Source organism: Podarcis gaigeae, assembly GCF_964106915.1.
Source record: "Podarcis gaigeae genome assembly, chromosome: 8".
NCBI classification, from domain to species: Eukaryota; Metazoa; Chordata; class Lepidosauria; order Squamata; family Lacertidae; genus Podarcis; species Podarcis gaigeae.
Window position 1 is genome coordinate 83,165,515 of NC_139684.1, and position 12,977 is coordinate 83,178,491.

The 12,977-nt window shown below is 49.2% G+C and overlaps 1 protein-coding gene across 1 annotated transcript; it reads right to left on the reverse strand.

The window, feature by feature from the left end:
* Positions 1 to 2,339: 2,339 nt before the first annotated feature.
* On the reverse strand, positions 2,340 to 12,671 carry CALM3 (calmodulin 3). Its single transcript, XM_083754442.1, has 6 exons — positions 12,521 to 12,671; positions 6,744 to 6,774; positions 6,085 to 6,228; positions 5,110 to 5,216; positions 4,742 to 4,877; positions 2,340 to 3,964 (listed from the first exon to the last, which is right to left on the reverse strand). The coding sequence occupies exons 1-6, from the start codon at positions 12,521 to 12,523 to the stop codon at positions 3,936 to 3,938; spliced, it is 450 nt and encodes a 149-aa protein (XP_083610568.1). The 5' UTR covers positions 12,524 to 12,671; the 3' UTR covers positions 2,340 to 3,935.
* Positions 12,672 to 12,977: the final 306 nt, after the last annotated feature.

The following is a 12,977-nucleotide window of genomic DNA, read 5'->3' on the forward strand; positions in this document are numbered from 1 at the left end:
CCTGCTTGGCAGGGGGTTGGACTCGATGGCCCTTGTGGTCTCTTCCAACTCTATGATTCTATGTCATAAACTTCTATCCTGTCCACTCTAACTCACCTTTTGTCTTAACTAAAAGTCCTGAACGCTGCAACCTTTCTTCCTCCCTTTTTTCCTTTTCCTTTTTTCCCTTTTCCTTCCTTCCTTCCTTCCTTCCTTCCTTTCTCTTGCAGTTTTCTGAACAGTTTCCAATTCTTCAATATCCTACTTGAGGTGAGGTGACCAGAAACACATACAGTATTCCAAATGCAGCTGCACCATAGAAGTTTGTTAGGACATTATATCAACCATTTTATTTTCAATTCATTTTCTTAATGGCCCATACCATGGAAATTGCCTCAGCTGCCAGGCACTGGGTCAGTGCTTCATCAAGCTGCCTACTTCAACCCCAAATTTTTATTTGTGATCACTGCCAATTCAGACCCCATGAGCCTATGAAATTAATATTTTGTGCTCCGGTATTTTATCACTTTACACTTGTTTACCTTGGATTGCATTTGCCATTTTACCGCCCATTCACTCAGCTTTGGGAGGTCCTCCTGAAGTTCTTTGCAATCTCTTTTGCTTTAATGACCCAGAACCATTTAATATCATTTGCAAACTTGGCCACCTAACTGCTCACTCCTTTAGATCATTTATGAAGAAGTTAAATAGCACAAGTACCAATACTGATCCTTTCCACTTCTCCCCATTGTCTATTTGTTCCAACTCTACTTCCTGCAACTTAGCCAATTCCTGATCCATAAAAGGACCTCTCCTCTTATTCCTTGACCGCTAAGCTTACTCAGGGGTCTTTGATAAGGTACTTTGTCAAAATGCTTTTGAATGTCCAAGTACACTGTGTTAACCAATCTATACCCATATATTTGTTGACACTGTCAATGAACTCCAATAGATTTGCGAGACAAGATTTTCCCTTGCAGAAGCATGCTGGCTCTGCTTGAGCGAGGCTTGTTCTCTATGTTTGGCTATTTTATCTTTCCACCAGTTTTCTTGGGGCAGACAGTATGCTAACAGCATTCCCCCTGCATCCTTTAAAAACAACTAGTGTTACATTAGTTACTAGTGTTACAACTAGTGTTACATTGGTAAGAATGGAGGAGACAAGTTATATACTTTAGACAGAAGATCAGCAATTTCACATTTGAGTTCTTTCATAACTCTCGGGTATATGCTATCTGGACACAGTGATTAATCTTACTATAAACAAGTGGTTGTTGTTGTTTAGTCGTGTCCTACTCTTTGCGACCCCATGGACCAGAGCACGCCAGGCACTCCTGTCTTCCACCACCTCACGCAGCTTGGTTAAACTCACGCTGGTAGCTTCGACAGCACTATCCAACCATCCAAACAAGTGGTACAGTGAACAATAAAGTATTTCTATTTCTATTTGTCAATTTCCATGTTGCCTACTAGGCTTAGAGAATCATTTCTCATCACAACTATCTGCCCCAGTTCCTTAGACCCGCCTCCTGCAAAGGTTAGGTTTAGGTACTGGGATCTGCCTGTATCTTTGGTTGTGAAGAGAGAGGCAAAGAATTCATTCAGCTTCCTTTGCTATCTCCTTACCCTCCTTTAATAATAATAATAATAATAATAATAATAATAATAATAATAATAATAATTTATTATTTGTACCCCGCCCATCTGGCTGGGTCTCCCCAGCCACTCTGGGCGGCTTCCAACAAAGATGAAAGATACACATATTAAAAACTTCCCTGAACAGGGCTGCCTTCAGATGTCTTCTGAATGTCAGGTAGATGTTTACCGCTTTGACATCTGATGGGAGGGCGTTCCACAGGGCAGGTGCCACTACTGAGAAGGCCCTCTGCCTGGTTCCCTGTAACTTGGCCTCTCGCAGTGAGGGAACCGGCAGAAGGCCCTCGGAGCTGGACCTCAGTGTCCGGGCGGAACGATGGGGGTAGAAACGCTCCTTCAGATATACTTTTGGCTCCCTTGTCCTCCATTTCCTTCTTTTGCCCACCCAGGATCAATGGGAGCAACATAAAGACAGAACGCGGCTGCTTCTGCTCAAAGCAATTAAGTCAATGATGCTTTCCAACGCAAGTAGCTCCAAGCTTATACCAGAAGCCCATGGAAGTGGCTCAGCGATTACAACCTTCAGAGGAAAGCTCTTACCAATTTAATTTGTTTTCAAAAAGTTTCCCCAAGGGGAATTTGCTGCATTCGCCCATGGGGAAAAGAGACACTCACATCTTAAGCTGTTCCAGCAACTGTGAAACAAAACAACTGAACGAGGCGGTCCAGTTAAGGGGGCAGGGAATACCAAACAACCACAGCCATTTCAGGTAGTCACTGCATTTTATTGGAAAACATTGATATAATTTTATTTTCACAGCTTGAACTGAACACAACACCACCTGCTTTCAAAGACATTCTTGCTCCAACCTTCCCCACGCCCCCTGCCTAAGTTCTCAGGTGAGATCCCTCCACCTCTGCTCGACACAGGAGTGCAGAAGACAGGAAATAATAATAAGAGGGGGCGTGGTCAAATCCGCCACGGACTGCGCAAAGCACTCTTCTTTCACCTGGTTTCAGGGAAATTCTGCAGCTCTGTTTCGATTCCCCCTCCAAAACTGGTTTTTTTTTTCTCTTCTTCTTTATTTATTTATTTTTTTTTTTTTTGGATTAAAAAATAAAAGTGAAAAAAAGTAAAGAGAAGCAAGTTTGCGGCCCATGCTGTTTTCCCGTGAGGGAAGGGGGGGCGGGTGGGGACGGGCGGAGTTAAGGAAGCAACATTAAAAGAGCACAGACACTGAAGCCAAAGGTGCGGCACAAGCGTTAAAACTGAGAGAGCCACTACGAAAAAAATGAAGCGTCGCATGAGGAAGGTGGGGGGGAGGGAGGGAGAAGAGGGCGTTCTGGCGCAGTTGGCATTCACTCAGCAGCGGCTTCACTGTTTTATTGCGGTTCCGTTCCGACGCCTCCCCCCCCCCAACCCCTCAAGCTGCCAATCAAAAGCATTCGCCATCGCCATACGCGGGGCGACACCCCCCCCCCCGCAAAAGGGGCCTGTAGCATCAGGTATTTACATAGCAGCTCCAATGTCTGGACACAATGCTTTGGAAACTGTAAGGACATTTACAATTTATACAAGAAGGTTAAGAACAAAGACAGAAGTTAAAATTATGGGCGGTTGGTTCGGTTTTGCGTGTGTTTTTTTTTCTTTTCTTTTTTCTTTAAAGAGCCAATCGGACAGTTGTCGGACGCTCCCCCCTCCCCCTCTTTTTAACAGCCTCTTCTCCCCACATCATGCTGACGGAGCTCTCTGGAATCCGCCTTCAGCCACAGGCACCCCGGCAGTGGGATAGCGCCCCCCCTCCCACGAAAACGAAGGGGGGGGGAAAACAACAACCCCGTTTCCTCCTTGTACCCCTCCTCGGTGTTCCCTGGGGCAAGACCTTCAGTGGCAACCGCCATGTCAATGTGCACGACCACAGTGCCAGACACATGCAACACGATTAAGAAGGTTTTTGCGCTCTCTCCACCCCCATCGTGTGGATTCTTGAAAGAAAGAGAAAGAATCTGCGCCCTGGGAGACAGGCCAGCTCTGGCTGCAGAACAGAAGACCCGATGGAAACAAAAGACATCCACAAGGTTGGAGGTTCTCGGGGAGGTTTTTTGGGGGGGATGCACCAGAAGAGGTGGAAGGAAGGAAAGGCGGGGAGGGGGAAGGAGGGAGAGCAAGAAGAAGGAGGGAGAGATGAGTGCAATCATGCAGCTTGGGGAGTTTCTTTTTTTTCTTTTTAATTGCTTGGTCAGATTTATTCCACAGCCGATTGTTTTGCTTAGAGAACCAGGTTACTTAAGTAGAGAGAGTGTGTTGGAGAAAAGTATCGAAGGAGAATGGGCATTGCCAGCCACCCACTCTGCGGGCTTCACTTTGCAGTCATCATCTGCACAAACTCTGCAAGAGACACAGTGTAAGGAAGCGAAGTCAGTACACCCTTTGAAGCTGGAAGACTTGAAACCACCTAATCGAAAAGCTCCCTAGACATCAGCCCAGTCAGCAGTCACAGTTGTTTTGGCTTGACATAATTCGACTTTTACACTCGATGTAGTTTTCAAAAGATAAAAGCAAACAGAGCTGTGATAATGCTATGAACTGTATCTGCTCCACTCTCATAATGCCTTCATCCAGAGAAAACTACCAGAGGGGAAGTCAACGGTACCCCCATCACTAAACACGACCTTAATGTGTACCCTGCTATATTGAACAATGTGTGAAGAGTACCGTAGGCTTCAAGAAGCAAAGAAAAGTCCCCAGAATAGTACCATCAAGATTTGACGGGAAGGGCTAAGAAAGCCCTGGTTCTATCCAGCCAAGGCCTATAAAAAAAGCAAACTTCAAAGCCTTTGAATACGTTTTGCATATATGTGGACCTCACTGGCGGACTTGGGAGTATTAAATTTGAGGTTATTTCCACACAGCTCAAAAGTGAAGTGTGATACATGTATAATCCAAGGCATCTCCCCCTCAACAAGATATGTAAAAATGGTTACGGTGCTTCCACGCCACCCAGATGGCTGAAGTCTGTGACACAATTACGGCCCTCGAAAACCAGAAGAGGGCCCATACAGTTCTTTAGAGACCCTCTGCCAAAGCAGAACCTCAATTCTTTCATGCAGCGTTCTGGCTGCCAAAACGGCAGCAGGCAAGATGCTGATCCCATCCCCGACTCACCTTCATAGTTGACCTGCCCGTCCCCATCAATATCTGCCTCCCTTATCATTTCGTCCACCTCCTCGTCAGTGAGCTTCTCCCCTAGGTTTGTCATCACGTGGCGTAACTCTGCTGCGCTAATGTAGCCATTCCCATCCTGGAAGCAAAGGAATCAGTTTAGCAGGGAGCAGCACAGCAAGGCAGCACCTTCCACTTTTATCCTGGCAGATGGTGTTTCCTTCTCCATTCTGTATGCTCCAGATTAAGGGAAGAGGACACTGCTGTTTCCTTGCCATTCTCCCTGAGAGTATATGGGGATGCATGGCAGTATTCTGTCCACTCTCTTCCCTCCCCTCCACAAGGCGGGTGGTCCTTCTCAACTTCCTCACCTTATCAAACACTCTGAAAGCCTCTCGGATCTCCTCCTCGCTGTCTGTGTCCTTCATCTTCCTTGCCATCATGGTCAAGAACTCTGGGAAGTCAATTGTGCCGTTCCCTGAAATCAGAAATGAGCACCAGTAAGATGAAGCCAGCAGAAACGAATGCAGCTGAAGACTGGGATGCTGAGGCCAATCTCAAATAGCCACCCTAGGACAAAGCCAGCCCCGGAAGACTGAAGCCCCGCTTGGAGGGAACCTAACTAGCTGGTGGAATGTGTTGGAGTTGGACACATTATGGCACAAAAGGAGTTCCACACCCCAGCACTGAAACTAGTGCCTGCTAAATGGTCTGCCTGTGAAGCAATCACAAAGAATATCTCAAGATGCTGCAGGCGTTACCCAACTGCTGGTATTTTGTTTTTTTTTAAGCATCTTGGACAGTGCAACTTGGAAGGCAATATATACACTGAAGAAAGTGAGTGGTATTTTCAAGACATTCATGTTGCACCCTTCTGTTATCCCTGGAAGGAAATAGGGTGCTATTTCCAATTATTGCTATTACTACTACAACAACTATTGGCTTTCTGGTTCCTTCACAAGCCTTGACCCATCCCCCACTCCACTGTCAGCTAGTATCCCATCAGAACTAGTCCCCACCATTGCATTCACTGGCAACTTAATACACAGGTCAGTCTACGTCAGTCTGGCAAGATCAAATAAATCAATATTCCTCTCGCTTCTACCTCTTAACTTGCCTCTCAGTCACAAAAGGCAGGGAAACAGCAGGGGTGGGTGGATGTCTGAGCACAGGAGTCAGAGAAGCTCAGTGAGTAAGTGGTAAACTGTTCCTCTTGTCCGCCAAGAATAAAGCTTGCTCCCCAATCTAAGCAACTCCCGCTGAATTTCTACATAAAGTACTGGCAGAAGCCATGGGTTTTGGATCACTTACTCTGCCCAGGCCCCCTTAGTGCTGGGGCTACTTACCATCAGCATCAACTTCATTGATCATGTCTTGCAGTTCTGCCTCGGTGGGGTTCTGACCCAGAGACCTCATCACAGTGCCAAGCTCCTTGGTGGTGATGGTGCCATCTCCGTCCTTGTCGAAGAGGGAGAAGGCTTCCTTGAATTCTGCAGGGGGGAGCAGGGTTGATGTAAGCTACATAGAGATCATGCACTTGCAACCAGTGATTATCCTGGAAGTCTAGCCAGCCCCATTCCAAAGACTTGGGAGAGAGAGGAACCAAGGGAGCCTGGTGATGTATTTGAAATCCCAAGTGCCTAAAACGCTGGGGGCAGCACAAGCCTGTTCACATTTTCCCAGGGATTTGTTTTGATCTTTTGTGGCCTTGCCCTCACACCACCACCCAAACCCAGCAGATGGGGAAATTATCTCTCCTAAAGGAACTGTAGTAAGGATTCTGCACTTTAAGGACTACCGGGGGGGGGGGGGGGGACCCTCCTTCTCTGCAAAGAAGCTCACAAGCTGCCCCTCACCATGTGCATTCTGGCTCAGTTTGAGCAGTAGTTAACCCAGCTTCAAAGCCAGTAGACAAGGGGATGTACTGCTCATCTTCCCTCAAGGTGCAGATCAATTTAGTGCCAGCCGAGTTAATATTTACTGCCACCATATGCTGAGGACTCACCTGCAATCTGCTCTTCGGTAAGTTGGTCAGCCTGAAAGAAGTGAGAGAGAAAAACACACATAAAATGAAGAGTCATCCCAAGTCAAACCTCTCTACATCTTTTATCAGCCTCCCTGGTGGGGAAGCAGCAGAGCCCATGCCATTTTCCACATTACCTGTAAGCCCCCAGCTCAGGTTTGCACACCTTGTGACCTACCAAGCTGGATGCAGTCCACCTGCAGTATCCAAAGGGTCTCCTGCTGCCAACCTGCTATATGTGGCTGCATTGGGCTTAACCCCCAGCCTCAGTTCTGCAATTCAGGGCTACAGAGCTGAGATTGTAGCAGCAGCCCAATCCACAGACGGTGAGAAGGGGCTTCCAAGCACACCACTCCTCATACCAGGGCGGGCCATGGCCTCGTAAGCCTGTCCATCATCCTATTGCTTCCTCCCTACGGTTGTCACTGCTGCCTTCCTTCACCCTGGCTCTCACCAAGAAATCTTAAACCTGGAGCTATGCACATCCCCCATAATATGGCACAATGCAGAAGAACTGCAGGTGGATAGCGACAGCTGCATCATTGGAACAAGCAGGGCAAAAGATTGCTGCATTGCAGGGGGTTCTCCTAAATGACCCTCGTGGTCCCTTTCAACTCTACAGTGCTACGATTTTAAGTCACGTGGAGAAACCTAAATGTTTCAGAGCAGGATAGGTGGGTCCTGAAGCTCACCGGTTAGCCCGCTTCATTAAACCCCTCAACAGCCAATCTATGCCTGCTTTGCTGAGCACTGACCCAGAGGATTGTGGCCTCTTTAAAGGGATGACCCTGGTGAAATAACATTCTCCTTCCTCTTTCTGCTGGCTTTCAAAAATTGTCAGGAAGGAGCAAATAAATAATTAAGAGCAAGTCAGAAGGATTTTTTTTTAAAAAGGTGGCTGGATTCTTCATCAAGTAACTTACAGCATCTGCTGAAATACCACAGAAGTTAAGCCTAACACTCTCAAGCCCACTTCCCCCAACCTTTGCTCTGAGCTAGACACGCCCAGCCCCCTTCTGAAGCATGCCTATGTTTACAGGAGGCACCAAAAGGCCCTTGAAGCCATGCCAGTTTCAGGAGCAGTGGCAGCACCCACCCACCCGTTGGCCTCTCACAAGTCAGGTTCTGCAATCTAAGCCACAGTGTATCATGACCAGAAAGCAGATGCACAGCAAAAGGTGCAGACAGAGACCAACAGTGCCAGCTGATTCATGCAGGAAGGACTGAAAAAAAGCCACAGGGGTGGGGTCATTAGCTAGTTTGACCATCAAGTATAGAATTCACTGCCACAAGATATGGTGGTGGCCATTTACACAGCCAGAAGTAACAGAACTGGAAAAGGATCTCAAAGCAATGATTTCTTCCCGTTTCCCATTTACAGTGCTTTCAGAAATGAAACCCAAAATGGCATGCCTTTAGACACAGATAATGCTGTTTCATTGTATTTATATTGCAAATTTGTGATTTTATTGATGCTTTATTTGCACCGTATTAATGCTTTGCCTTTGGGCTTATGCTAAGCTGCCCCAGAATGGAGGAAAGGCAGGATAAAAAAAAAGGACAGACAGTGCAACACTGCAGACTGATTTCTGTTGGGATCCACGAGTCGACCTAAGCATTCAATGGCTGAACCTAACCAGTATTCTTCTTCCTTAAAATAAGGCAACATTCAGAAGGCAGTTTTCTGGCTGAATGTTATTGCAGAAATGTAGGGCTCTGGGATGACAAGGGCAAAGCTTTAGAACTGAATCAGGAAGACACTGGTTCAAATCCTTAATCAGCCATGGCACTTAATGGGTGACCATAGGCAAGTTAATAACTGAGCCTACCTTATGTCACAGCATTGTGGTGAGAATGATTAATATCTCAGAAGAATGGTGGGAATAGAAATGCAAATTATCTTGGCCTAAGGAGAAGCAAGGGTGTTTATCAGCAGTGTACAGGTACTGAGTAAAGTGGATTCCAAGGGGAAGTGAGGCACATTTCCACCTTTGTATTACCACATCATGGGACTTCTGACATCCTGGACAAGAGCATCTCTGCCGCATTCCCCCTTGTCTGGCCTTGCTGAAGTTGGCTGCACCATTCCATCGTGCTTCTGCGTTGGCTAAGAAGCAGCCTGCAGCTCACACCCATTACGGTGCACTTGTTTTAAAAAAAGGAGTTTTAACCTTCTACTTCAGTGCTTTTGGAAGTAAGAGCTGCAAAACACGAGGATTGCTTGGACTCCAGCCTTCACTGCAGTCCCAGCGAGAGCCAGAGCAGAAGATACAAGGCAAACCTGATACCGCCTGAGAGTCGCTCCTTGCAAAATGCAGATATCACCAAGGACTGCCAAGGGTGCAACATGCAGAAGGGCGAAGTCCGCTGGGGGAGGGGGAGAAGAAGGAAAGCCCCCAATGAAAGTCCAGATGCAGCCATATGAAGCCCGCCCCACGCCCCACATTCTGGGGGTGACGGACCCATTTAGGCTTTAGAGCTGGAGGTATTTTTGCAGAGAAACTAATGCTACCCCGGATTAACAGGGGCTCAGTTAAACAGACTGCAGTGGACTTAGGAGCCCTCTACTGTCAGAAAAGGAAACAAGGATGATAAAGCACTTCCAATGCAGTGACAGAGAGTGAGGATCTGGGGAAGGTTTTAATACACTGCACCACAAAGGGTCACATCAATGCAGGAAAGGGTGGGTGGGACCACCCACATGCCAGCCAAGAGAGGAAAAAATCCGCATTTTGAGCTCAGGCACAAAACTGTTAGGGGCAACAGGGCAGGAGGGGGTCAGAACAGCCACCTGACTTTCATCTTGGCCAAAGATTTCTTCAGGGCAAAAGCTTGAACTCTGACATCCCTGTCTAAACTTGTCAGATCGCATAAGCTACACAGGGCCTGCTAGACGAGAGGGAAACGCAAAGAGCAAGAAGAACTGCATTGCTCTTCAGAATCAGCCTTCAGAAGTGGCTTGGCATTTATAATGGCACCCCTACAGGACAGAAGACCAAGGGCCGTGGTAAGATCAAGGAAGGACAGTCCTGGCCTTCATTCCCCTCCCCAATCAAATCATGCTATCCCCCCCCCCAAAAAAAAAATCTCACTGGCCTTTTCAGCATTGCTTAAGATGGCCTACATCTCAATAATTGCTGGAGAAAGAGAGAGATGGTGGCCCTTCAGGGTAGCCAATCTAGATGGCCTGAGGGAAAGATGCTCTGGAAAGTAGGTTAGCATGGCAAGAGCAGCCAGCATGAAAGTAATAATCTAATAGCTTCTGGTAGATAAGCCATGCCACCAGAGGGAAATGCAGACTCAAACAGGAAGCCACTCTTCTATATTGCAACGGGCTGAGGGAGGCTCCAGCAAGGGACTGAAGGAATTAGTGCGTCATCCACGCGCCGGAAGCTGTAGCAGGGAGAGGAAGATCAAAACTAGAAGGACCCCTGGCTTCATTACAGGAGGGTGGCTCTTTGAAGGCATTCTTTCTCCATTGTGAGCGCTCTTCCCACCCACAGACAAGTGACCCTGTAATACTGAGACACCAAACCTTGTGCTTTACATCTGGGCTACTGTACTGTCTACACTGACAAGCAGCGGCTCTCCAGAATTTCAGACAGGAGTCTCTTGCAGCCTTACTGGGAGATGCCAGGGACTAAAACATGGGTCCTTCTGTATGCAAGGCATGTGGCTCTATTACTGAACTATGGCTCCTCTCCAAGCATCCCTAAGGTCCCCAGGATTCCCTCTCCTCATCACCAGACTACAAAGTAGTCTTCACACTATTCTCTCTTGCCAAATAGTTTGTCACGCGGCAATTAGACCAGAACTACCCCACTACATTTCAAATTATCGTGTTGGATGGCTTCCCCACTTCCCCCCAAAGCCAGTCAGAGGTGAGACACAGGATGGATTGGTTACTTCCATGCTTTTGTTTGAGTCAGGAGTTGGTCAATTTCCTTGTTGAGGCAAATCAAAGTGGCTTCTGAGGCCCAGTGCATGAGAACATCAGATGCTGCAGCTAAACAGTAACCTGGAAAGCAGACCACCAGGAGCCTCATGGAACAGAAGGACATGCATGCAATAAAACTTTCATTAAGAAGACAGCTCAAATATATTTGTCAGGATCCACACCCATGTTCTCCTACATCCCCACGACAAGCCTCTCTGCTCTTCTAGATGATGGAAAGTGAATTCTCATCAGCAACCCAGCCACGCCATTTCCAGCCCCAACACAGCTTATGAGGAGACCATTCAAAAGACCACCAACTCCATGCATTCTCTCTTCAAATCATAAAGCTCTCTCAATACGCTTCCCTCCCTATCTTTTCTGCCTATTACATCTTCCACTCCTAGAAACACCAGCCTGACCTTTGCGGGTCCTGTCAGTTCACTTCCTCGAATTCTACCACCATTAACTCACCTCACACCAGATACTCTACATGGCCACCTCCCACAAAGGCTCATTGTCTGTCGGCTTCTGAACAATGGGCTACAAAATGCCATCTCCCACACATCCCCTTCAACGAATCACCTCCAGCCCTTTTCCCATGGCCCTCAAGTGTCCCACTCTCAGCAACATCATTCAGCAGCCATCATGTCTCCTTACAGCGCTGTTACCCAAGAGAACATCTCCAGAAACAAGACCCCTACCCAAAGTACTCCTGAAGGGCAGATCCAAACATCCTCAATGGCTTCTTGCCAAAGGCCTTGTGATGATCAGCTGGCACACTCGGCTGCCACCCTTCTTCAACCCCTGCCCCTCCTGCCCCATGACATCCCCCAGCCAGGTGGGCCTTCTGCCCAGTGCCCCTGCTGCCATCACCTCCTCTGTTCAGTACCTGTGGTGCTCCCACCCCCACATCACCTCCCACCCCAAAAGCCAAGCTCCCTGAAACCACATCCACACCTGAGCAGAGCCCTGCGTTTCGGCTCCACTCCCATTAACCCTGCCACCTGCTCCTTGCCCCAATTGCCCAAGAACCAGGTAGCCAGCCATTCTGGAAAACCCAGCATCCAGGGCACTTCCTCCCAGCTTTCTTGAGAATTTACGCCAGCGCTTTCTTCCCAGCCTCACCCCCTGGACCCCCCCCCCCCCAGCACACAATCAAGCATCAACAACCCCCCCCCCAGCACACACACTGCTCATCTTATCACATTTCGCCTCTCCCCTTCGTGCTTCTTCGCAAGGAAGGCTCAGGAGAAAGGGGGGGGGGATGAGATCAGCCACCCCCCCCCGTCTCGCCTCTCTCGCTGCCCCACTCGTCCCAGCCCCCAAATGCTCATTGCACCCCCCCTTCACTCCGTAGGAAGGGCGTCCTAAGCCTCCCCCCAAAAATACCTCCCCTGCAGTCAAGCTGGCACCCCCAAAACCCTGCGCTCAAACTGCCCCCTCCTCCCCACATCTGTTTCCTCCCCAGCTCCATTCACTCACCCCCCAAAAAAAACCTCCCCCAACCAGTGCTCCCCCATCTGCAACCCAGGACTTGCACGCGCCGACCCCCCCCCCCATGTGCCCTGCAGTGCGGTGAACCCCCACCGTTTCACGCACCCCAAATACCCCCCATTTGACTCTGCACACCCCCCCACAAGCATTTCACTGGCGCCATTTCTCCCCTGCCCCCCCATTAACACCCCCCCCACACACAATAAAATCAATGGGGCACTTACCTGGCCCCCTCCTCAGAGACCCTCGGCCCCCTCCATTAACCCCTTCCCCCCTCGCCCCCACCCCCCCTTCCTCAATTAACCCCTCAGGCGCCCGCGCCCCTCACCATGGCCGGGTCCGGGTGGCGACAGCAGCTGGAGCGTCGAGAGGCTTCGCGGAGCAGCGGCAGCGGCGGCGATGTGGGGAAGGGAGGTGGGAGCAGCACTAGCCGGAACCCGCTGCGGACCGCCTCACGCACACACACGGCGCGAGAGGGATCCCTCCGCCAACGGCCGCCAGGGAAGCGCCCCGCCCCCTTCCTTCTCCCCGCATTCAGCGCGTCTGAGCTGCTCTCGGCCGCCGCGCAAGCCCCGCCCACTTTCCCTCCTCTTTGCGGGGTGGGGTGGGGTGAAGAAGAGGGGGACTATTTTTCCTCTCTCTTTTTTTTCTCCGCCCGCCGTCGCTTTTTCTCTTCGTCCGCCCCTCCCTCGAACCGCCTTCCATCGGAAGGACACAGTATTGTGACGGCGCACTTGTGCCACGCGCCCCCATTGGCTGGGGAGCCAAGCGCAGGCTGAGACTGC